Source organism: Dunckerocampus dactyliophorus, chromosome 19, assembly GCF_027744805.1.
Source record: "Dunckerocampus dactyliophorus isolate RoL2022-P2 chromosome 19, RoL_Ddac_1.1, whole genome shotgun sequence".
Lineage (NCBI taxonomy): Eukaryota > Metazoa > Chordata > Actinopteri > Syngnathiformes > Syngnathidae > Dunckerocampus > Dunckerocampus dactyliophorus.
The window spans coordinates 20076798-20102473 of record NC_072837.1 but is presented as its reverse complement, the minus strand read 5'-3'; the positions used below and the strand labels follow the sequence as shown (position 1 = coordinate 20102473).

Below are 25676 nucleotides of genomic sequence, written 5' to 3'. Positions count from 1 at the left end.
AAATGCGCGCATCTATCTGTATTTTGTGTTAAAAATATGCTGTGGCTCTCACAGAAATACATTTTTAAAAATTTGGCTTTTGGCCGCACGGTGGCCGAGTGGTTAGCATGTTGGCCACACAGTCACGAGATTTGGAAGATCTGGGTTGGACTCTCAGTGTGGAGTTTGAATGTTCTCCCCGTGCATGCGTGTGTGTGTGTGTGTGCATGGGTTTCCTCCCACATTCCAAAAACATGCATGTTAGCTTCATTGGAGACTCTAAATAGTCCATAGGTATGAATGTGAGTGTTTGTCTATATGTGCCCTGCCATTGGCTGGACACCAGTTGACCAGTTGAAGTCAGCTGGGATACGCTCCAGCATGCCCGCGACCCTACTCGGGATAAGCAGCACAGAAGATGGAAGGATGGATGGAAATTTGGCTTTCATGGCCCTCCTGGCCAAAAAGGCTCCCAACCCCTGCCTTACAGCAACGACGTCACCGTCTTGCCATCAACATTCATGAAGTCTATCTGCTCAGGAGAAACATTTGTGCACCAAAACGCTGATCAAACATGCTTCTCACTTTCACTCTCTTGTGCAGATGCAAGAAAATTGTCTCATAAAAGACGGCGGTGCTGCTTGAGAAAGGAAAACAACGGAAGAGATTAGCAGCCCCATCACGCTGGCGGCGGAGATAAACGACTGAGAGACGAGTGTGTGCTTTAGTGTGTGTGTGTGTGCACAGTGCACGCTAGTGAGTCCTCGCAGTGACTGCCATGACAGGCTTCACATAGATTACCACTGCAAAAAGGAAACATGCAAGCATAATCTATAAATATCCAACATTTTATGAAATATTTGGAACAATAATATGATGCATCATTTTCAATCATAACAATCAGTAATCACGGCAATGAAACTGTACAAACATCAATACACATAATAATGATGAGTGACAAAAAGGGGTGTTTCTAATGTTTTGTCAGAAAAAGTAATGAAGCTAATGTTGAACAAAGGTTTGTTTTGTATGAAAAGGCAACAAGCAGGTGCAGGTGTGCCTAATGTTGTGACCAGCGTGCTCCAAACCACGCGAGTGAGTCATCGCCCGGCAGTGTGCAATATCACTGATGCGAGGGTCCCTAATGAGACAGAGAGACAAGCTCCCCACGGAAAGAGATGCTGCGTTTCCATGGCAACCCCGCCTCCTGGCTAGAACATGATGTGATGGCCTTTTTGCCCTCAAATGAGGCAACCTGGAACATCTGAGGCGCGACCACCTGTGTACAAACGCCAGTCCTGGTGTGGAGGCTAGCTTGTTTGTTTACTTTGCAGACAACGACGGGGAGATTGGCCCTCTTCTACGAAGTCACCGCTTTGTGTCACCGTGGCAAAGTCAAGGTGAGGCGCAAACACAAACACCTGCAACAAAGCACAGAGATGCTGAGCTCAATCTCCCATGATGCAACGGCACTCATGACGTCATAACAAGCATTTCCATCACAGAGACTTTCCATCCGAACTAGGAACCTTAACAACACCGTTATTCGTTTCCGCTGCAGAGTACCACGTCCACATTTCTTTTGATTTATTATTTTTACGAGTAGATCTTTTGTTATTATTGTTATTCTAATTGAACTCTTTCATTATTTTTTCATTATTATTATTTTTTTATTTTTTTCTTTCATTATAGTTTTATTATTTTTTTAACCCCATTATTTTTATTTCTATTAGGCCATTTTTGTTGGTCGCAAAAGCCACATGGGCCGCATGGTGGCCTAGTGGTTAGCATGTTGGCCACGCAGTCAGGAGATGGGGAAGATCTGGGCTGGAATCTCCGTTGGGCATCTCTGTGTGGAGTTTGCACCACATGTATTCCTCTACAAAAATCATTTCTTGAAATACCAATAACTTCCAGTGGGGGCGATACTGTGTCATTATAAAAAAAATGCTAAACTCTTTTCATAAAAATAAAAATAAAAATAGTATGTGAAAGGTTATCAAGTATCTGAGAAGATAAATACAAATATTAATACAAACATTACATATCATGAATATATAATGTATAGACTACAGGGCCTCTTGCTTTGAAATAAAATCTATAAAACTCTCTAATAAATGTGCCAAGCTTTAAATAGAAAGGGGTAACTGCCTATTCATGTGAACATTGACCCCTGGCTTCCTCAAGCATCTTCTAAAAGACATACAAGTATGACAGTCATATATATACTGGATACAGTACTGTATAAGATAGGGCCTCTTGCGCTGACACCAAATATCATTAAAAACTTCCCCTTCCCCTCCCCTAAAAAAGAGCTTTTTTCATTCCATTTGTGTCACTTGTCGACGGAAGGTAGCAGAACCATACGTAGCAGAACCATACGCCCTCACGTTTCTTTCTGAAGCCATCACGTGTGGTCACCATGCTATGACCCCGTGTTCCGCCCTGAGCTCCAGCCAGCGTCTGCTGAATGAGCACCAATGTCAAGAACACCAGCCGTCAAGCTACAAGCTGCCTTGTCAGCTCCACGCCCAGCGCGACTCTTAAGGTGTCAGGGAGTGAGGTTAACTAACGTACATCCGCTCGGCCACACACCGGCTGGCACCCGCTACCACGTACACAACCCTGACCAGCATTTACCAATCTCAACCGTACCAAGTCAAACCAAAATGGACTGTACCGCAAATGAAAGCTTTCCGAAACAAACGGCCACGTCCAACCAGTAGGAGGCCTCAGGGAAGACTCAGGACACGTTGGAGAGACTATGTCTCGTTGTCACCTTGTCACGTTGGAGAGACTATCGTATTTATAGTTTAGAGTGTGTACACTAGTTTATAGTGTGTACACTAGTTGATAGTTTAGAGTATTACACTAGTTTATATTGTGTACACCAGTTTATAGTTTAGAGTGTGTACACTAGTTGATAGTTTAGAGTATTACACTAGTTTATAGTGTGTACACCAGTTTATAGTTTAGAGTATTACACTAGTTTAGAGTGTGTACACTAGTTTATAGTGTGTACACTAGTTTATAGTTTAGAGTGTGTACACTAGTTTATAGTGTATACACTAGTTTATAGTTTACAGTATTACACTAGTTTATAGTGTGTACACTACTTTATAGTTTAGAGTATTACACTAGTTTATAGTGTGTACACTAGTTTATAGTTTATAGTGTGTACACTAGTTTATAGTGTGTACACTAGTTTATAGTTTAGAGTGTGTACACTAGTTTATAGTTTAGAGTGTGTACACTAGTTTATAGTGTGTACACTAGTTTATAGTTTAGAGTATTACACTAGTTTATAGTGTGTACACTAGTTTATAGTGTGTACACTAGTTTATAGTTTAGAGTATTACACTAGTTTATAGTGTGTACACCAGTTTATAGTTGAGAGTATTACACTAGTTTAGAGTGTGTACACTAGTTTATAGTGTGTACACTAGTTTATAGTTTAGAGTATTACACTAGTTTATAGTGTGTACACTACTTTATAGTTTAGAGTATTACACTAGTTTATAGTGTGTACACTAGTTTATAGTGTGTACACTAGTTTATAGTTTAGAGTGTGTACACTAGTTTATAGTGTGTACACTAGTTTATAGTTTAGAGTATTACACTAGTTTATAGTGTGTACACTAGTTTATAGTTTAGAGTGTGTACACTAGTTTATAGTGTGTACACTAGTTTATAGTTTAGAGTATTACACTAGTTTATAGTGTGTACACCAGTTTATAGTTTAGAGTATTACACTAGTTTAGAGTGTGTACACTAGTTTATAGTGTGTACACTAGTTTATAGTTTAGAGTATTACACTAGTTTATAGTGTGTACACCAGTTTATAGTTTAGAGTATTACACTAGTTTAGAGTGTGTACACTAGTTTATAGTGTGTACACTAGTTTATAGTTTAGAGTGTGTACACTAGTTTATAGTGTATACACTAGTTTATAGTTTAGAGTATTACACTAGTTTATAGTGTGTACACTACTTTATAGTTTAGAGTATTACACTAGTTTATAGTGTGTACACTAGTTTATAGTGTGTACACTAGTTTATAGTTTAGAGTATTACACTAGTTTATAGTGTGTACACTAGTTTATAGTTTAGAGTGTGTACACTAGTTTATAGTGTATACACTAGTTTATAGTTTAGAGTATTACACTAGTTTATAGTGTGTACACTACTTTATAGTTTAGAGTATTACACTAGTTTATAGTGTGTACACTAGTTTATAGTTTAGAGTATTACACTAGTTTATAGTGTTTACACTAGGTTATAGTGTGTACACTAGTTTAGAGTGTGTACACTAGTTTATAGTTTATAGTGTGTACACTAGGTTATAGTGTGTACACTAGTTTATAGTGTGTACACTAGCTTATAGTTTATAGTGTGTACAATAGTTTATAGTTTATAGTGTGTACACTAGCTTATTGTGTGTACACTAGTTTATAGTTTGTACACTAGTTTATACTTTATAGTGTGTACACTTGTTTATAGTTTATAGTGTGTACACTAGGTTATAGTGTGTACACTAGTTTATAGTGTGTACACTAGCTTATAGTTTATAGTGTGTACACTAGTTTATAGTTTATAGTGTGTACACTAGCTTATTTTGTGTACACTAGTTTATAGTTTGTACACTAGTTTATAGTTTATAGTGTGTACACTAGATTATCGTTTGTACACTAGTTTATAGTTTATAGTGTGTACACTAGGTTATATTGTGTACACTAGTTTATAGTTTATAGTGTGTACACTAGTTTATAGTTTAGAGTGTGTACACTAGTTTATAGTGTGTACACTAGTTTATAGTTTAGAGTATTACACTAGTTTATAGTGTTTACACTAGTTTATAGTTTATAGTGTGTACACTAGGTTATAGTGTGTACACTAGTGTATTGTGTGTACACTAGTTTATAGTGTGTACACTAGGTTATAGTGTGTACAGTAGCTTATAGTTTATAGTGTGTACACTAGTTTATAGTGTGTACACTAGGTTATAGCTTATAGTGTGTACACTAGGTTATAGTGTGTACACTAGTTTATAGTTTATAGTGTGTACACTAGTTTATAGTGTGTACACTAGTTTATAGTTTATAGTGTGTACACTAGGTTATAGTGTGTACACTAGTTTAGAGTGTGTACACTAGTTTATAGTTTATAGTGTGTACACTAGCTTATAGTTTATAGTGTGTACACTAGTTTATAGTTTATAGTGTGTACACTAGCTTATAGTTATAGTGTGTATACTAGTTTATAGTTTATAGTGTGTACACTAGGTTATAGTGTGTACACTAGTTTATAGTTTAAAGTGTGTACACTAGTTTATAGTGTGTACACTAGTTTATAGTGTGTACACTAGGTTATAGTGTGTACACTAGTTTAGAGTGTGTACAGTAGTTTATAGTTTATAGTGTGTACACTAGGTTATAGTGTGTACACTAGTTTATAGTGTGTACACTAGCTTATAGTTTATAGTGTGTACACTAGTTTATAGTGTGTACACTAGCTTATTGTGTGTACACTAGTTTATAGTTTGTACACTAGTTTATAGTTTATAGTGTGTATACTAGGTTATAGTGTGTACACTAGTTTATAGTGTGTACACTAGCTTATAGTTCATAGTGTGTACACTAGTTTATAGTTTATAGTGTGTACACTAGCTTATAGTGTGTACACTAGTTTATAGTTTAGAGTGTGTACACTAGTTTATAGTGTGTACACTAGTTTATAGTTTAGAGTATTACACTAGTTTATAGTGTGTACACTAGTTTATAGTGTGTACACTAGTTTATAGTTTAGAGTGTGTACACTAGTTTATAGTGTGTACACTAGTTTATAGTTTAGAGTATTACACTAGTTTATAGTGTGTACACCAGTTTACAGTTTAGAGTATTACACTAGTTTAGAGTGTGTACACTAGTTTATAGTGTGTACACTAGTTTATAGTTTAGAGTGTGTACACTAGTTTATAGTGTATACACTAGTTTATAGTTTAGAGTATTACACTAGTTTATAGTGTGTACACTACTTTATAGTTTAGAGTATTACACTAGTTTATAGTGTGTACACTAGTTTATAGTTTAGAGTATTACACTAGTTTATAGTGTTTACACTAGGTTATAGTGTGTACACTAGTTTAGAGTGTGTACACTAGTTTATAGTTTATAGTGTGTACACTAGGTTATAGTGTGTACACTAGTTTATAGTGTGTACACTAGCTTATAGTTTATAGTGTGTACAATAGTTTATAGTTTATAGTGTGTACACTAGCTTATTGTGTGTACACTAGTTTATAGTTTGTACACTAGTTTATACTTTATAGTGTGTACACTTGTTTATAGTTTATAGTGTGTACACTAGGTTATAGTGTGTACACTAGTTTATAGTGTGTACACTAGCTTATAGTTTATAGTGTGTACACTAGTTTATAGTTTATAGTGTGTACACTAGCTTATTTTGTGTACACTAGTTTATAGTTTGTACACTAGTTTATAGTTTATAGTGTGTACACTAGATTATCGTTTGTACACTAGTTTATAGTTTATAGTGTGTACACTAGGTTATATTGTGTACACTAGTTTATAGTTTATAGTGTGTACACTAGTTTATAGTTTAGAGTGTGTACACTAGTTTATAGTGTGTACACTAGTTTATAGTTTAGAGTATTACACTAGTTTATAGTGTTTACACTAGTTTATAGTTTATAGTGTGTACACTAGGTTATAGTGTGTACACTAGTGTATTGTGTGTACACTAGTTTATAGTGTGTACACTAGGTTATAGTGTGTACAGTAGCTTATAGTTTATAGTGTGTACACTAGTTTATAGTTTATAGTGTGTACACTAGTTTATAGTGTGTACACTAGGTTATAGTTTATAGTGTGTACACTAGGTTATAGTGTGTACACTAGTTTATAGTTTATAGTGTGTACACTAGTTTATAGTGTGTACACTAGTTTATAGTTTATAGTGTGTACACTAGGTTATAGTGTGTACACTAGTTTAGAGTGTGTACACTAGTTTATAGTTTATAGTGTGTACACTAGCTTATAGTTTATAGTGTGTACACTAGTTTATAGTTTATAGTGTGTACACTAGCTTATAGTTATAGTGTGTATACTAGTTTATAGTTTATAGTGTGTACACTAGGTTATAGTGTGTACACTAGTTTATAGTTTAAAGTGTGTACACTAGTTTATAGTGTGTACACTAGTTTATAGTGTGTACACTAGGTTATAGTGTGTACACTAGTTTAGAGTGTGTACAGTAGTTTATAGTTTATAGTGTGTACACTAGGTTATAGTGTGTACACTAGTTTATAGTGTGTACACTAGCTTATAGTTTATAGTGTGTACACTAGTTTATAGTGTGTACACTAGCTTATTGTGTGTACACTAGTTTATAGTTTGTACACTAGTTTATAGTTTATAGTGTGTACACTAGGTTATAGTGTGTACACTAGTTTATAGTGTGTACACTAGCTTATAGTTCATAGTGTGTACACTAGTTTATAGTTTATAGTGTGTACACTAGTTTATAGTGTGTACACTAGTTTATAGTTTAGAGTGTGTACACTAGTTTATAGTGTGTACACTAGTTTATAGTTTAGAGTATTACACTAGTTTATAGTGTGTACACTAGTTTATAGTGTGTACACCAGTTTATAGTTTAGAGTATTACACTAGTTTAGAGTGTGTACACTAGTTTATAGTGTGTACACTAGTTTATAGTTTAGAGTGTGTACACTAGTTTATAGTGTATACACTAGTTTATAGTTTAGAGTATTACACTAGTTTATAGTGTGTACACTACTTTATAGTTTAGAGTATTACACTAGTTTATAGTGTGTACACTAGTTTATAGTGTGTACACTAGTTTATAGTTTAGAGTGTGTACACTAGTTTATAGTGTGTACACTAGTTTATAGTTTAGAGTATTACACTAGTTTATAGTGTGTACACTAGTTTATAGTTTAGAGTGTGTACACTAGTTTATAGTGTGTACACTAGTTTATAGTTTAGAGTATTACACTAGTTTATAGTGTGTACACTAGTTTATAGTTTAGAGTGTGTACACTAGTTTATAGTGTGTACACTAGTTTATAGTTTAGAGTATTACACTAGTTTATAGTGTGTACACCAGTTTATAGTTTAGAGTATTACACTAGTTTAGAGTGTGTACACTAGTTCATAGTGTGTACACTAGTTTATAGTTTAGAGTGTGTACACTAGTTTATAGTGTATACACTAGTTTATAGTTTAGAGTATTACACTAGTTTATAGTGTGTACACTACTTTATAGTTAGAGTATTACACTAGTTTATAGTGTGTACACTAGTTTATAGTTTAGAGTGTGTACACTAGTTTATAGTGTGTACACTAGTTTATAGTTTAGAGTGTGTACACTAGTTTATAGTGTGTACACTAGTTTATAGTTTAGAGTATTACACTAGTTTATAGTGTGTACACTACTTTATAGTTTAGAGTATTACACTAGTTTATAGTGTGTACACTAGTTTATAGTTTAGAGTGTGTACACTAGTTTATAGTGTATACACTAGTTTATAGTTTAGAGTATTACACTAGTTTATAGTGTGTACACTACTTTATAGTTTAGAGTATTACACTAGTTTATAGTGTGTACACTAGTTTATAGTGTGTACACTAGTTTATAGTTTAGAGTGTGTACACTAGTTTATAGTGTGTACACTAGTTTATAGTTTAGAGTATTACACTAGTTTATAGTGTGTACACTAGTTTATAGTTTAGAGTGTGTACACTAGTTTATAATGTGTACACTAGTTTATAGTTTAGAGTATTACACTAGTTTATAGTGTGTACACCAGTTTATAGTTTAGAGTATTACACTAGTTTAGAGTGTGTACACTAGTTTATAGTGTGTACACTAGTTTATAGTTTATAGTGTGTACACTAGTTTATAGTGTGTACACTAGTTTATAGTTTATAGTGTGTACACTAGTTTATAGTGTGTACACTAGTTTATAGTTTAGAGTGTGTACACTAGTTTATAGTGTGTACACTAGTTTATAGTTTATAGTGTGTACACTAGTTTATAGTGTGTACACTAGTTTATAGTTTAGAGTGTGTACACTAGGTTATAGTGTGTACACTAGTTTATAGTTTATAGTGTGTACACTAGTTTATAGTGTGTACACTAGTTTATAGTTTAGAGTGTGTACACTAGGTTATAGTGTGTACACTAGTTTAGAGTGTGTACACTAGTTTATAGTTTATAGTGTGTACACTAGGTTATAGTGTGTACACTACTTTAGAGTGTGTACACTAGTTTATAGTGTGTACACTAGGTTATAGTGTGTACACTAGTTTATAGTTTATAGTGTACACTAGGTTATAGTGTGTACACTAGTTTATAGTTTATGGTGTGTACACTAGTTTATAGTGTGTACACTAGTTTATAGTTTATAGTGTGTACACTAGGTTATAGTGTGTACACTAGTTTAGAGTGTGTACACTAGTTTATAGTTTATAGTGTGTACACTAGCTTATAGTTTATAGTGTGTACACTAGTTTATAGTTTATAGTGTGTACACTAGATTATAGTGTGTACACTAGTTTATAGTGTGTACACTAGTTTATAGTGTGTACACTAGTTTATAGTTTATAGTGTGTACACTAGATTATAGTGTGTACACTAGCTTATAGTGTGTACACTAGGTTATAGTGTGTACAGTAGTTTATAGTTTATAGTGTGTACACTAGCTTATAGTGTGTACACTAGTTTATAGTTTATAGTGTGTACACTACCTTATAGTGTGTACACTAGTTTATAGTTTATAGTGTGTACACTAGGTTATAGTGTGTACACTAGTTTATAGTTTATAGTGTGTACACTAGCTTATAGTGTGTACACTAGTTTATAGTTTATAGTGTGTACACTAGCTTATAGTGTGTACACTAGTTTATAGTTTATAGTGTGTACACTAGCTTATAGTGTGTACACTAGTTTATAGTTTATAGTGTGTACACTAGTTTATAGTTTATAGTGTGTACACTACCTTATAGTGTGTACACTAGTTTATAGTTTATAGTGTGTACACTACCTTATAGTGTGTACACTAGGTTATAGTGTGTACACTAGTTTATAGTTTATAGTGTGTACACTAGGTTATAGTGTGTACACTAGTTTATAGTTTATAGTGTGTACACTAGCTTATAGTGTGTACACTAGTTTATAGTTTATAGTGTGTACACTAGCTTATAGTGTGTACACTAGTTTATAGTTTATAGTGTGTACACTACCTTATAGTGTGTACACTAGTTTATAGTTTATAGTGTGTACACTAGGTTATAGTGTGTACACTAGTTTATAGTTTATAGTGTGTACACTAGGTTATAGTGTGTACACTAGTTTATAGTTTATAGTGTGTACACTAGCTTATAGTGTGTACACTAGTTTATAGTTTATAGTGTGTACACTAGCTTATAGTGTGTACACTAGTTTATAGTTTATAGTGTGTACACTAGTTTATAGTGTGTACACTGGAGTATGGACATGAAAGTGAAGTAAAGCCACCTTTGTAGGACTGCTTGGTGGAAATGCTATCATGAGTAGATCTTCCCTGCTCTGCAAAGGAGAAGCAAATGGAGCAACAAGGTGGTGTTTTGTGACAAGGCGTAGGTGTCTTTGGCTTTTTGGATAGGTTGGGTTTGGACCAACCATGGACAATTTTGGGACTAATCTGAACTGGAAAAGCAATCATGTCCAATGTCAGTGGTCTGTGAACATTCCCACAGAGACCCCCCAAAACGTTGTTGAAAGGGTTTCCAGAAGGACAAGTCCTGGGACTGTAGCCCTGGGTGGACAGTGATGTCAGCATCATTGGATTCCACATCAACACAATGAATCACTCTCCTCCTCCACGCTCCACTCGTCTGACAGCGCCAAGGCGGGGAAGGCGAGCCTCTTATCTTCATAATAGGAATAAATAGTGACAGTTGTCTCGGGCATAAGGTTCTGTGGATGGCGGCAGATCAAACGGGAACTCATTACGGGAAGAGTGACACATGAGTGTGTGTGTGTGGCGAGGCTATGATGAGACTGCCTTCCAAGCCGAGGCGGAGGGAAATTAGCGGCCAAAAGGAGACTCCACTTGCAAACACTTGTTTTTCTGCCACGGTGAGAAGATGCTACCGTTTGTGTCTCTGTCACACAGTTGACTCGCTCCTCTGTAAACGTGTCAGTCATCTGTCACAATCCACCCTCACCACTTTTTGGCTCACACTCAGGCGGATGTTGAGGCGAGACGGAGAGAAGATGGTGGCTCTCCAAGAAAAGCAGGTGAAACGGGATCGGGATTAACAGGAATCTGTGGTGACGAAAGAGGAGATGGGGCAGGATTTCCCTGCAGGGTGGGATACTTAGAACGTGTGCAGCACTTGGATATCACAAATAGATATGAGATATGACAAATAGTCATACAGTAGACGTCTGTGTAGGTTCTCAGCCATCATCCATGATGGTTGCATGGAGGCAAATGGACTCTTCCTTTGGTGAAGATGTTTCCGCTCTTGTCCAAAAGACTTCTTCAGTTCACTTCTTCAGATGTGGAGTTTACCAGTTTCAGTTTCTGGAGGGTGTCCCCTGGGGGCCATCACAAAGGGCTTGTTGTTTTGGCCCGGTGTGACCTGCAAAATGGGTCATTCGCCCGTCTGGTGGCAAACCAAAATTCGTGAGCCTATCATCAGCTTACAACAATGTCTTCTCCCTCAAAGATTGTCTCGAGACACGGGTGGAGCGGGCAGGAACTCAAAAGACCACCATCAATAAAATGGACTGCTCATTTCACTGATCACATCCATGTTGCCCATGTGAGATATGCTGCACCATCTGTGTGGTCCGTTCCAGCCTGTACTGTACTGTACATTAAGACTGTGTATATTTGACTTCATGAAAAACAACCCCTTGGGTCAACAAGCCCAACCCAAGTGGGCGGTCCTTAGCCCGCACACTATTTATTTTACTGGGAGGAGAGTCTTCTTTCGATGGCGTGAAAGCGTCTAAACGCTAATCTGTGAAATCTCTCGTCCCTGCGGGTGATTTACTCAGCGTCTACTACTGGACTTCTACTTCTACTGCTCCCCAGTTTGGATGAGATGCAAAGAAAACACCCAGCCACCAAGGCAGACATGGTGTCTCATGTCTCTCGTTTGTTTTGGTCTTCAGTGAGGACTTATCAGGCTACATAACCTCCAGCTTGGGAGGACGACTTAGAACATACACTTGCACGCCACAAAAGATAACTCATGAAAGAATCTTCAGCAACTGATACAAAAGATCAAAGGGCTGACGTGTGGTGGGCGGGGCTAAAGGACATGTGACTTATAGGATGCAACAAGCATGGTTCCTCAAAGACAAAAGTGTGTCCCTAATGTCTATTCATGAGAAAAAGAAAAAGGAAAAAGAAAAACAGGCTTTGCTTCACATATTCAGAAAGCTCTGCCAACTGTCCAACGGGGGGGCTGCAAGTTTGATGGTTTGGTTTTTCGTCATCAAACATGCTCGCATGATGTTGCCATTAAAATGTGAGTGTAATGTTAGCACTTTAGCCCACATAAGGTAGCTATGCTAGTGTTGCTAACATCATCATTAATGTTGCCTTCTTGTATGTGATAGACTCTGTGGCACTCGTGACATTAAACAAGTGTAATGAGAGAGTTACAGTGTATACAGTCCTCCCTCGTTTATAGCGGTTAATTGCTTCCGAACTCGACTGCAATAAATGAATTTCCACAATGTAGGATTCAATGTTAATACAATGAAGCATAGTTAGCCATAGCCCTGTAGACATAAGATAACACCCCTACAGTCACTTTTAAACTCCTATTATTCCTTGTTTACGCCACACTGTGCAACTCTGCTAGCTAGTGAGCTGGAGAGCTAACAAGATAGCGAGTTAACCAATTAGCCTCAAATGTATTTCTTCGAAACTTAAGAAGTCAAAAACTTACCACTTCCACGCAGAACGGGAGAACTTGTTTTCACTCGATGAAGTGGGACATGCCATGGCTGACTTCGTGTCACGGAAGCTCATGTTTTGACCACAATACTACATATCGCTTGTATTTCCATATGTTTTGGCTAATAACATACCGTAGTCTACCACCAAACACACATTATTTATTCATTCCTTCTTTTCTGAAAAACCACGATCAAGCGAGGGAGCGCAATCAATTGTTTTTCTGGGTACTCCGGTTTCCTCCCACATTCCAAAACCATGCATGTTAGCTTCATTGGCAACTCTGAATTGTCCATGGGTATGAATGTGATTGGTTGTCTATATGTGCCCTGTCATTGGCTGGACACCAGTCCAGGGTGTACCCCGCCTCTTTCTCAAAAAGACAGCTGGGATAGGCTCTAGCATACCCTGCAAGGATAAGCAGCATAGAAGATGGATGGATTTGTAAATGTAAATGTTGCCAGATGTGGGATCAAGTGCACAATAGTGATTCTTGGACAAACACGGCTCATTAGCGTCAAAGCTACACACACACAAAAGGATGTTCCCAGTAGCGTTTACTTTCAAAGTGTCTCATTTCCATGGCTAATGCTTTCAAGGCTCCATCCAAGCAGGCAGCAACAAGCTAAAAAGAGACGGAGGTGGGCCTCGGGTTCCTAAATGAACTTCCCGTCCTGGCATACTGTTATGATTACACAAGCGCTGGAACGCTGCCATGTTACACAACCCAGAGAGCGTGTCTGTCAATCCAAGGGTTTAAACCCTCGTCTGCGGTCGCCCTCGCCACATGAGGAAGGAGAAAACTTGCTTTACTGTCACAGCGCAGACAAACTCCAATTTCTTCTCATCTACTTGTTGAATGCTAGGCCAAGGTAGCGACATAGATAGGTATCAACATAGATAGCATGTTGACCCTTAGTGGGGGACAGGAGGGAAGTAGGATGGAGACAACTAGGACCAATGTCAAGCACTCAGGACCAACACGGGATGTTTATGCAACCATTTTTAACCAAAAAAGACGAAAAAGACATTTCACTGCCAGTGTTAATGCACAAGACTTCCTATTAAACGCTAAATGTTACTAATAACTAACTTTATATAGATTAGACACACTCGCACACCCCCCAACACACACACACACACACAAAATTGGTAAAATTGTTGCAATCGTTTGTACTACGTTTGTGCAACATCTGTGCTGTTTGTGTTGTTTTTGAGTTATTAAAGACTATTTTATAGGTTTACCAAATTTCACCCAGCTCCCCCCGCCCCCTATTTGCTCCAAATTCAACAAAAACAGTTGCAATTGTTTGTGCAACATTTATGCTACGTTTGTGCCATTAAAATGGCCGTTTGTGCTATGCTCATTTTTGAGTTATTAAACTTTATTTCACGGGTTGATCAAAGTTCACTCCGCCCCCGCATTTGCTCCAAATTCAAAGAAATAGTTGCAATTGTTTGTGCTACATCTGTGCCATTAAAATGGCCGTTTGTGTTGTTTTTGAGTTATTAAAGATTATTTAATAGGTCTATCAAAGTTCACCCAGCCCCCCACCCCTGACATGCTCAAAATAAAACCAAAGTAGTCTCTTTCTTTTCTGCTCTGTTTGTGCTGTAAAAACGATCCACGGTGCAATTTAGTTTTGTAGTTACGAAGCTTATTATGAAGGTCCACCTACTGTATGTACGCCCGGCCCGTCCATTTGCTCCAAATTAATCCAAAGTAGTTGCAATCGTTTGTGCCATTAAAATGGTCATTTGTGCTGCTGTTGCACCATTTTATGACACTTGTACTCCTGAACTGCTGCACACAAAAGCGTGGAAATGTGTCAAAACATGCACCCCTGCTGTGCTCTTATTTTTCTGACAAATACACCACAAGGTGGTGCTGTTATTCACTTGGCGCTGCGCAGAGCTTCACACAAGTGTAACTTCAGGGTGTTTAGCCGCATCACCTGGAAATGTGGAACACGCCTTCAGGGGACTGACAAGCACACGTGTGTCAAATCTGAGCAAGACTGGTTGAAAAACATGGCCGCCATCCATCAGAACATCTTTGACTTAGCAACTCCTTGCCCGCATGTGTAACGATGCCAAAGTAGGGCATGTACTGTATTCCAGCTATTACAGACACGCACACGTATGCACGTGTATCACAGGTATGCATTTTGAGCACGAGCCATAGGGGGCGCCACAAATGACATTACATTCAATCAATGGGCTTCCCATTGCACTTTCACCCGCACGCCAACGTTCCACACGAGGCCACATGAGCTGTGAGGAGAGAGCATTCTGCCCACATTGTGTGCGCGTGTGTGCGTGTGCGTGTGCGTGTATGCCATATGTGATTAAAGGATCTGAGTGATGCAATTCCCCCGGAAGCCAAGCCAGAGGACACGAGGGCGGCGTCCAGGAAGCGAGGAAAGGAAGAGGGGGAAGGAGGGAGGGAAGGATGCTTGTGGGGTTCCAGCAGCTCTCCAGGAATGTGCTGAGCGGTGCAGTGCATTGTGGGAAACACCTGCCCGCGTGTGACTCACTTATCGGTGTTATCAGAAGAGAGTTTGTGGTCTATTTTAGCAGGCGCCCACACAAGCGCAGTGGCCGAGGTGCTCGCTAAGCCTTTCCAAATAGTCTATTTATGAACACGGCGGCGGTGGGCGGCCTGTCCTTGAGCCACTTGGTCCGCCGTCTGAAGTGCGAGGTGCTGGATACGGTTACAATGCAGAGCCAGCGAGCGAGAACACTGCCAAGGACGAGTGAAGGTGGAGGAGGGGAGGATAGGAAGGGAGGGAGGGAGCGCCAGAGGGAACAGAGGCGGTGAGTCAGAGGCCATTTGGAAAGTAATTCCATCTCTGAATGCCCGTATATCTTCTCATCAATGAAAGGATTGGCGTGAGCGGCAGCTCATGACAGGAAGCATCTGCACTTTATGTCTTCTTTTTTCTTACACTTTAGCACAGTGGAAAAAAGTCTGCAGGCACGCCAAGGAGGAGTTTCGCAATGAAAAGTGCACATTCCCACACTGTTATTTGCTCAGCCGAGTATAATTAGTCAGTCTGTCATTTCGCACGGCGGCGGCCCCCGTCGGTCCATCCCAAAACCTTTCTGCGGTCGGAGTGGCCGCGAGCAAGACATCTGGCGGACTGTCAGGCACGTTGTACGACCCCTAAACGCTTACTGGGCACGCAAACTCCAACACGACTCAGGCTTTCCCATCTCCTGATAATGGAAGAGGAATTCATCCGTTCCAGGGTCAAACTGTGGCCATCATTATTGAAGGTGATGGAAATGAACAGGAAGGTGCTTGCAGCGTAATACTGACCCCTGGTGGTGTTTTATGGGTGCTGCAGCACTTAACGTCCAAATAAAACAATATACTGTATACTGTAGGTAGAGTGGAAGCTCGGTAGACAGTTTTTCAGTTAATGTCCAAAATTTAGGCCACATTGATGCCTCCGTTCACGTGCACCTTCTGGATAGCGTACAATAAAGCACACGTCTGGGGGTGTTATTAATGCACTGTGTGAGCCCAGCTGGGTTCTTATTAAGGATGTCCCCATCCACATTTTTTGGCTTCCGATCCCATCCAATTTCTTTGAGAGTCTTGCCGATCCGATCCAATACCGACCCTTTTTAAAAAAAATAACAATAAGCTTTTGTTACAAACATGATTTTGTGGAATTGAATATGGTTAGGAAAATAGTTCTTCAAAGCATTCCAAATAATGCACAGCATTACAATGTACAGTAATTACACAGCACGACCAACAATAATATTTGCCTTTTGCAGTCAGGTCCCTAATCCAATAAAAGTCCATTCAATAAAAGATAACATTAGTGTGCAAAAGTACTTTTAGGGCAGGACTAATCATGTGACATGGTTATAGATCCGTTTGTGGTGTGATTTAGAATATATGACATTTTTTTTAACAAACTCTCTTCAATGCAATAGTAATTTAATGACGGTCCCTGGTATAAACAACCAGTGGTTACAGCGGCACTTCCCGTGCAAGCTCCCTGTACCATGACACAGCAGTCCGGGCACAGTGATGGGGAACTACCGCTGTAGCTACGGAGCCCGATATCCAACGTGAAACTAACTTCACCACGGTACACGGCGGACATGTCTGCATGGCGGTGTTGCCTTTTCTTCTTCTCGCGGGTGGCGGGGCTTGAGTGGCAACCAGCTTTGAGGCGCATTACCGCACCTACCATGTTGGAGTGTGGCCCGGAGTTATGAACGTTATATGACAACAGGATCGGCCCGATCTCGTGGCGAAGCCGATATGATCCGAGCGGATCGGCAGCCGATCCTTATCGGATTGGGACATCCCTAGTTCTTAATGTTTGTTTTTTTTTAATCACAAACCATCCTTAGCTTCTAACAAAGAAGCTGGCTTGCTAACAAAATGGCACCCGGAACCAGACGTCCTGGCCATTTTGGCTTATTGAGGTGAGAAATACGAATGAGCTTTCACGGCAAAACCGGAAGGTGCTGTCTTTGGGAAGGTAATATGGGTGTAGCCAGGAAACGATGGTGGAATGTGATCCATAAGGTGCGTTCCAGCAACATGGGATGACCCGCTGTCAGAGCTGAGAACCACAAAGGACGGGTTCGAGTAAAACTATTTGGCCTTGTGTTGCCGTCCTTCTGCAAAAGACATTAAGTGTTATTGGGCCAACAACCATCTGCTCACTCCAGTTCTGAACTGTTGCAGCTTCTTGGTTTCCTATCGGGTCCTGATCTTGTTTTTGAGGTTCTGGCTCAACTATGAAGGTCTGGACTCATGTTGGTGTGGCATGCAGCCACTGATGACGGGCAAGAGAGGGGATGGGGGGGCCAGTTGAGTGAAGCGTTGAGGAAGATGTCCAAAGAGGAGACTGGACTCACTTGTTCATGTGTGTGTGTGTGCTGGTACTGCAGCCATGACCTTGCCAGGACAGTGCAAAGGCAAACATGAGACTCCAGCAAGCTTTAGTAAAAGTACCTGAGGGGAACCTCAAAGGTGGAATGCTTCCAAAATGATGCTTAAGAGGAAATGATCTGTTCCAGGGTCTACACATGCTCTCCTTCCACACAGCTAAGAGCTCAACCAAACTCATGTGAGAAAAACAGAAGTTGCTCCTGTTAAATAGAGGATCTTTGAGGATGCTAAACCTGCCATGTAAACTAAGCACAAAGAGGTCACATGACATGGATTTACTGCAAAAAACATGAATCAAAAAGCCATTTGCCAAACAATTGCACAACATTAACGTAACTATTTGTATTTATTGCCCGGCGAGGCTTCACTGACTGCAGCGGAAGGCAAAACCGCAACAGAACGCTCATTTGGACCGATCTGTGATGGGTCTGGCAAGGCCCCGTTGTGGTCGTGGCGTCCAAAGAGAACACTGCGGTTTATTCATGGAGCATTCTTCCCAGTTATGTTCTGGTGTTTACCATCACTTCATGTGCCGGGACTATGAGTCACGCCGGTTAAGGAGCTGCGGAGAGGTCCCGCAAGGACAGCGGCGACTGAGCGCCGTACCCTCGCTGCATTCAGATTAGACGACAACCGTCCCTGCCAGCCGGGTTAACGTTTGGTGTCCTTTCCCGTGTGTTACATTACACACACAAAGCAAACACAAACATTTCTCCTCAACTTTGTAATGCACGGGCTGCTGATTAAATATTAGTGCCGATGCGGGTATAGGTGATTTTTTTGTTTGGATTTTTGGCTGTTATAGTTGACTTGCATTGAGGACAGTGCCCACCAGATCCAGCACATGCAGCTGGGGTGGAAAAAAGGCACAGTTTGCACGCATGCACATGTGCATTTTAACTACCTACAGGACTGGAGAGGAACTGCACGTGTGCTACTACAGTCAGGATCATTCTACTATTGTTGTCATGAATGTTTTGAATAAAATAACATCACTGTGAAAATTGTGATATATTGTTATGTTAAGATACACTACTTACAGATAAACAGCTGATTTTAATCATATCAATAATTACGGTAATTGTTATGAATATTGAAAACAAATACAATAAAAGATAATATAATACGCTGCCATTACAGTCCATTAGTTTACAAATTAATTGAGCAGTCATGCCCAACATGCCATGATTGTATTGATATTAATAATTATATTCATTGTTATGAATATTAAAATAAAATACGCTATTATTAGAGTCCATTAACTTACAAGCAAACAGTGATGCCCAGCGTGCCATGATGTGAATGATAGTAATAATGATATCTATTAAAGTTGTGAAATGAAATAGGTTTAGGGGAGTCCATCACCTGGAAAGCAAACATGCTTGACACGCTTCCATAACAAAACAGCCATGTCACTGGGCTGGCATGCAGGGCGGCTGCTGAATCACGTGACCTCTTCCGCTTCTAACCTTTTCAACAAACAAAAAGTGCCCCCAGGTGAGCTGAAAGTAGGTAAAAAATAAAGAGTGAGGCAAATGTAACCCTAGTGACGTGCAGCTCCAGTGTGTCAGCCATGCATGTAACTCACCTGCTTGTTTGCACACGTTTGGCTGCATGCTGGGGGAGTCATCATGTTGCCTTGCACAAGACCAGGGAGGATACTCAAAAGATATTTCTACTGCATACAGTCTGAAGAAAAGAAAAAGCTATTATTTGCGTCATCTCATCTGAGTCATGTCAAAGGTTACACTGACTCACTCCTCATTGATTTGCACATTCCATAAGTCTCATGGCAGTACAGTAACACTTATAGATTCGTAAGTCCTGCAGCTGCAGCAGCTTATTGGGGGCAGGAATGTTGATTTCAGTCTTTCGTATGACTCATTGAGCATCACATGGTAGTTGCTACTGTCTGTGTGCATGCGGCAGTGATATAAAAACACAATGTTCCCAGTCTACTGTAGAAAGAACACTGTTGAAAAAAAAAAGAAAAAGCTTTTGGGTCCTGAGTGCAGTATGAGTCACCGGAGCGAGGCAAGGCAGGCAGACTGCAGGCTTTTGGCAGGATTCATTATGATAAATGCAAGCTATATGGATTTCTTTGTGGAGGAGAAAAGAAACCTTGGCAACGGCAGAACACCCCACAATGTGAATCCTCAAGTACTGCACAGATGTTTACCATGCGCGTGTATGTTTTCAATCTGTGCAGGTGTAAATGTAAATGAATGGTGCTTTTGTTTAGTACTAGTATTAAAAGGGAGTGTTTAGGCACCTATAGTTTGACACACAAGTACAGTCATGTACAGTGTTAGATGGAAAGATGTTGATGAAAATGAGAATGATGCAAGCTACTGTACACACCAGGAGTACAGTGGGCTACCAGGGTTGGTAATCTATGCAATGGCGCCACCGTGTGGGCAATATGTGAAACAGTGGTGAACTATCCGGTCGCAGACATTAATAAATTAAATATGGTACGATGATAAGGTTCCAATTTGAGAGGTGCAGTTTTGCTTTTTTTGTTCTATAAACTCAAAGCACAGATCCAGGATCAAAACCTGTCGTCGTTGACTCGAGCATCTGTGTAGAAAAGGGCTGATCCCAGAGCTGTGACTGCCGTACCGGAAGTCGGTGCGCAGTTAAAAACAAAGTGGTGGTTTTCCTTGGATATAGTGTCCTGGTTGTCATTTTAGGGGTCTTACGGTAAGAAACTCGCTGCCTCTATCGGAATTTGCGTCACTTTTTCTCCGGCGATGTTTAAAATTAGCAGCTTTAATCACGATTCTGTTCATAAGTTAGCTTAGCTAGCTTGTTTGAGCACCGTAGCTAGCATGCTAGCATGTAGCCTAGCGGCGAAAGCAAGCTAGCCAAGACGGGCTTGGATTGTACTTATTAAAGCTGATTTTGACTTAAGTGCCATTTAGTTTCCATGAAGCATTCGCGTTCGGCGTTTAATGCCAGCAACTGCGTCAATATTTAGTAAAACAAAACCAACATAGATATCGTAATCTCAGCCTAATGATGGGTACCGGGGTGGTCCAGCTCACCTCAACGTCCCACCACGAGCACATCCTGGACTCCCTACACCACCTGAGGCTGCAGGGGCACTTCAGTGACGTCACCGTACAGGTGGAACACCAGGGAGACGTGCAGGTTTTCCAGGCGCACCAGGTGATCCTCGCCGCCTCCAGTGGCTACTTCAAGAATATCCTGCTCTCCCAGGACGCTGCCAGGGACAACATCCCACTTTCCAACATGCAGCCCGGAGACTTTTCCACGTTTTTGGAATTTGTCTACACGGGAAAATTAGTGGTCACCCAGAGCAAGCTAGTGAATATCGAAGAGGTGGCGAGGCTTTTGGATTGCAAGGAGCTCTTGAAGATTTGCGGTGCCGCCATCAGCGCCGGGCTCCTGCAGGAGCCAACCAGTTATGGGTCCAACTCGGATGCGGGAGAGACTCCAGCAGTAGAGTGTGCGGCTGCCAAAAGCAGCAGCAGGAAGAGACGCAAGCTCGCTCCAAAAAGCTCTGAGAAGCTTTCAAAAAGGTCAAATACCATGGAGACGGATGGCGAGAAGGAAAGATTGGGCGGCCATGAGGTCGTCGAGGGCTGTGTAAAGACAAGCCAAGAGGCTTTGAAGGAAGCTAATAAAGTGTCCGACGAGGAGGAAGCGGGAACTCCGACAGAATCAGACGAGTCATGGCCGCCATCGCCTCCTGTGGACGTGGTCGACGTCGGACCTGATGACGAGGGCTCGCTGAGTCTGTACCATGGCGAGGAACCTTTACTATCTACGGGGGAGGAGGACGAGGAGGAAGAGAACGGACTGCCAAAAAGGAAGCCTCGGTTCCTGTGCAACAGCTGCCACCGGACCTTCTTCTATGAGAGATGCTACATGAAGCACGTCAGGTATATGTTCATCTTCTGTGCCTTTTTATTCTGGATTGTGATCAACTTGTTCCTCTTGTGTTGACCAGCACCTACCACGGAGTCAAAGCGGACCTGGTCTATCGCTGCAAGACCTGTCTGCAAACCTTCTCCAACCGCAGCAACCTGAAGATCCACGAGAAGCACGTCCACAGCACCGAGAGACAGTTCTCCTGCGACGTCTGCGCTAAGACCTTCAAGCGGAAGAAGGACGTGGTCCGCCACTACCAGCAGGTCAGACTGAAATTAATCCACAGGAGGCCGTGTTGCTCCTTGCGGTTTTCCGGACCTGTCCATCTCCATGCCGGTTTAGGTGCACGACCCCCAGTATCACCAGTGTCCCGACTGCGGCAAGTCGCTCAGCTCCAAAGCGTCGCTGGAGCTGCACAAGAAGATTCACAGTGGCGTCAAGCCCTTCGCCTGCAGCGAGTGCGGCGCCCGCTTCACCCAGAACTCCGCCCTCAAAATGCACCAAAGGTACTTGTGCCAGGTATCAATTTTATTAGGTATGAATGTGAGCGTGAATGGCCGTTTGTCTGGATGTGCCCTGCGATTGGCTGGAAACCAGTCCAGGCATACCTCGCCTCTCGCCCAAAGTCAGCTGGGATAGGCTCCAGCATACCCCCGTGACACTTGTGATAAGTGGCATAGAAAATGGATGGATGGATGGTATCATATCGGTCTTGAGAAGGAGAAAGTTGTTGGTATTGGTTTGAATAAAAGATATTGTGCGTCTGTACTTTCAGCTATTGGCATTCCACAGGGTTCATGACTAAGCCCCATTCATTGCATAGGAGTGTTGTTGAGTAACGAGAAGAGGAAGCAAACACAAGTTGATTTAAAGCTGTAGTTTTGGCTAAACGTGTCTGTGTTTAGGGTCCACACAGGAGAGAAGCCATTTTACTGCGACAAGTGCGATGCTCGCTTCTCCCAGAAAAGCATGCTGGTGTATCATAAGCGCTCCCACACAGGTAAGAAATCTGCTCGTCCTATTTAGCGCCGTGGTCCTAACGTTTTGTCACCACTCCCCTTAAGGCGAAAGACCCTTCATGTGCGAGGCCTGCGGGAAGAGCTTTGCCTCCAAAGAATACCTGAGGAACCATTCCAACATCCACACGGGCACCAAGCCATTTAAGTGCGAGCAGTGCGGCCGCTGCTTCGCCCAGAGGAACTCGCTGCGGCAGCATTTAACCATACACACAGGTAACAGGTGACATGAGGCAGAAAATGGGGATAAGTTTGGGAGCTTTTTGTTGTTTTTGCCTGCCAGGCGAGCGTCCCTACGCCTGCACGTTCTGCAACAAGCAGTTCACGCAGCTGAACGCCCTGCAGAGGCACCAGCGCATTCACACCGGGGAGAAGCCCTACATGTGCGGAATGTGCAGCCGCACATTCTCTGACAAGTCCACGCTCCGCAGGCACACGGCGGTGAGTACCCCAACGGAAGCTTGATATATGTCAGGAGCTGTAAACAACTCACACTTCCAAACTTCAGACTCATGACTCCAGCGCTCCGTGGAAGAACTACCTGGTGGTCCTGGAGGGCAACGTGGAGAAGAGAGCCAAAGTTGCGAGTAAGGCGCCTACACAGGGGAAAAAGACCCCGGTTAGAAAAGGCGACTCCAGAGTGCATAAAACCAACGCCGAAGCTGTGGTAGTGGCCGAGCCCGTTGCCCTCCCGTCTGAGTGGGCGGGGCACGAGGCCATTGCCCTGGTCAGCCACGCCCACCTGGGCGGGATCACCGTCATTCACACTGAGGTGCCGCTCGGGACTCAGTTGCAGTCCGTGGTGACGCCGGACAACACAGAAGCCGGTGTTGTGGCCTCGGATGGGTCGGCCGTTCCCGTCCCCTTGTCTGAGTCGGAGGCTTCCATGTCATCCGTCCTGGAAGCGGCCGCCTCTCTGGCCGTCTTGGCTCCAGTGTGTGAAGCCTCAGCCCGTGCGCGGGTGATAGACCCTGACATTCAGCCTGTGATCGTGAACCACAAGATATGTGACGACGCGCAAAACACGGCAGACAAGCCTTTGGATGACATGAAAGGAGAAGTCAAGTCCTAGAAAATACTGAAAAAAGCATCGTTTTGGTTTGTCGTCGTGTTTGCTCTGTTCTCATCGTTCAGACTGTGATAGTAAACACATATTAGCTATTTAACTAGCAGGTACTAGAAATGTTCCACTTGCACATGAATAGAAATAAAAGACAAAAGGTGGCTGTTTAGTGGAAGGTCTGGTCTGGTTAATTAGGATCTCCATTTACATGCAAACTTACTATACTATACTTATAAAACACATTGAATGGCATTTTCTACAATTAAAAAAAGTAAAAAAAAAACCTGTCACCCAATTCACATGGTTAACAAATTAGAGGTAAATAGAAAAAGTTGTTTTACAGTTGAGTCAATGTGACCTTTTTTATATTTTAAGAGTTAATACGACAGTAATCAGTTTTATATCCAAGGTGAATTTTTCCCCCCGATTTTTGGCACCCCCTGGAGGCCACAGCGTCCTTAGCAGTTATTGTGTTTTTTCAAAATGAATAAATGATCACTGTTTCGTGGGTGAATGCAGCCTACTAGTTAAAAATAATATGCAGAATAAGCTGGCTTAAATGAAGCATTTTCAATCATAAAAACGTCTAAATGATCTAACTAAATGAACTAAAGTACAACAAATCCAAGGCAGAAGAAGCATTGCCATTGTGAATGTAGTATTCTACATTGGCCACTAGGTGTCGGTGTTCAGTGAGACAGGCACAGACTCCTCACAAAGGTTCCCTTGGGAACACATTTACTGTGACACTGCTCAAGCTGGAGTTTTATTTACTTCTTTATTGGTTTATTTACTTATTTAGTCTACTACATAGGTTCTCCAAGTGGGGTACGTGAATAAAAATGAAAAACAATTAGCGCCTAACACTCACAATTACGAGCGCACCCGAAGGCCTCACAGCACAGAGCAGAAAGAAGGAAGGAGACACGGCATGAAGTTGTTGATTGCTCTGTGTGGTTATATAAGTGAAAGCCTGTCCATGTATGAGCGTGTCAGGATGACAGAGTGAAAATGAGGCTTTATCTCTTAATCTGCTTGTATGTATTTTTCTACTTTATCATGTTTGTTCAACTTTCCCTTTCAAATGAATATGCAGTGGAATTCACTGAGATTGCAAGTGACCAGGGAAGCTCCAGTTTAACCTATTGAAAGGGAAGGATAAAAGATATGTAAGACCAATACTTACATACTTTATTCATCAAATCCACATCTTATGTATATATCAGTGCCCATGGAAAACTTGTATCGATACAACAATTGACCGTGCACAACACACACAATGACTTACTATAAAATTCATGAACCAATGAATCGTGTTTAACATTTCAGTTGAATGAAATGTAAAGATGCTTTATGGGTTTTTTTTAGTGGGGGGGGGAGGGGGGACATGGCCTCCAATCAAATGTTGGAAGGGGTACGCCACTGTAAGAAGTTTGGGACCCACTGGTCTACTGGTCATTTGAAGCTGCATGGAAGTACGCTGTCCAGAAAAAAACAATAAATGTGTGAGTCTGTCATCTTATTTACGTCTAATATGTCTTACTTTCTCCAATTCTATCTACTCTATTGGGTGTAAAGGTGACTGTAGGCGTGTCATTTGATGTTTCATTTCATTAGAGGGCTAATCATGTTAAAAAGCATATTGAGAAGATTGTAAACAGGTTTTCTATGCTCTACCAAAATATTAAATTTTTTAATAATGAATCCTACTTTGCGGAAACGTGCTTCGTGGAACCAATTAACCGCCATAAACGAGGGATTACTGTTCAGGGAAAAGACGCCAGGATTTTTGATA

At 41.2% G+C, this 25676-nt stretch overlaps 1 protein-coding gene and 1 long non-coding RNA gene across 2 annotated transcripts; one reads left to right on the top strand and one right to left on the bottom strand.

The window, feature by feature from the left end:
- LOC129172042 (uncharacterized) lies at positions 1–21362 on the bottom strand. Its single transcript, XR_008566899.1, has 4 exons — positions 20953–21362; positions 19494–19594; positions 19271–19407; positions 1–1400 (listed from the first exon to the last, which is right to left on the bottom strand). It is a non-coding gene; the product is annotated as an uncharacterized LOC129172042 (long non-coding RNA).
- Positions 20318–25547, top strand: gzf1 (GDNF-inducible zinc finger protein 1). The gene is made up of 7 exons (XM_054761370.1): positions 20318–21813; positions 21882–22065; positions 22145–22308; positions 22708–22802; positions 22867–23034; positions 23102–23259; positions 23327–25547. Exons 1-7 carry the CDS (start codon positions 20924–20926, stop codon positions 23888–23890), a joined length of 2223 nt encoding a protein of 740 aa, XP_054617345.1. The 5' UTR covers positions 20318–20923; the 3' UTR covers positions 23891–25547.
- The last annotated feature ends 129 nt before the right edge of the window (positions 25548–25676 follow it).

What these genes read in the sequence shown, in the direction of transcription:
- gzf1 (XM_054761370.1), top strand. Translation starts at nt 20,924, where the DNA reads ATGATGGGTACCGGGGTGGTCCAGCTCACCTCAACGTCCCACCACGAG. An exon ending in TGGTCCGCCACTACCAGCAG is followed by an intron (nt 22,066 to 22,144) that starts GTCAGACTGAAA and finishes ATGCCGGTTTAG; the next exon opens with GTGCACGACCCCCAGTATCA. An exon ending in GCATTTAACCATACACACAG is followed by an intron (nt 23,035 to 23,101) that starts GTAACAGGTGAC and finishes TTTGCCTGCCAG; the next exon opens with GCGAGCGTCCCTACGCCTGC.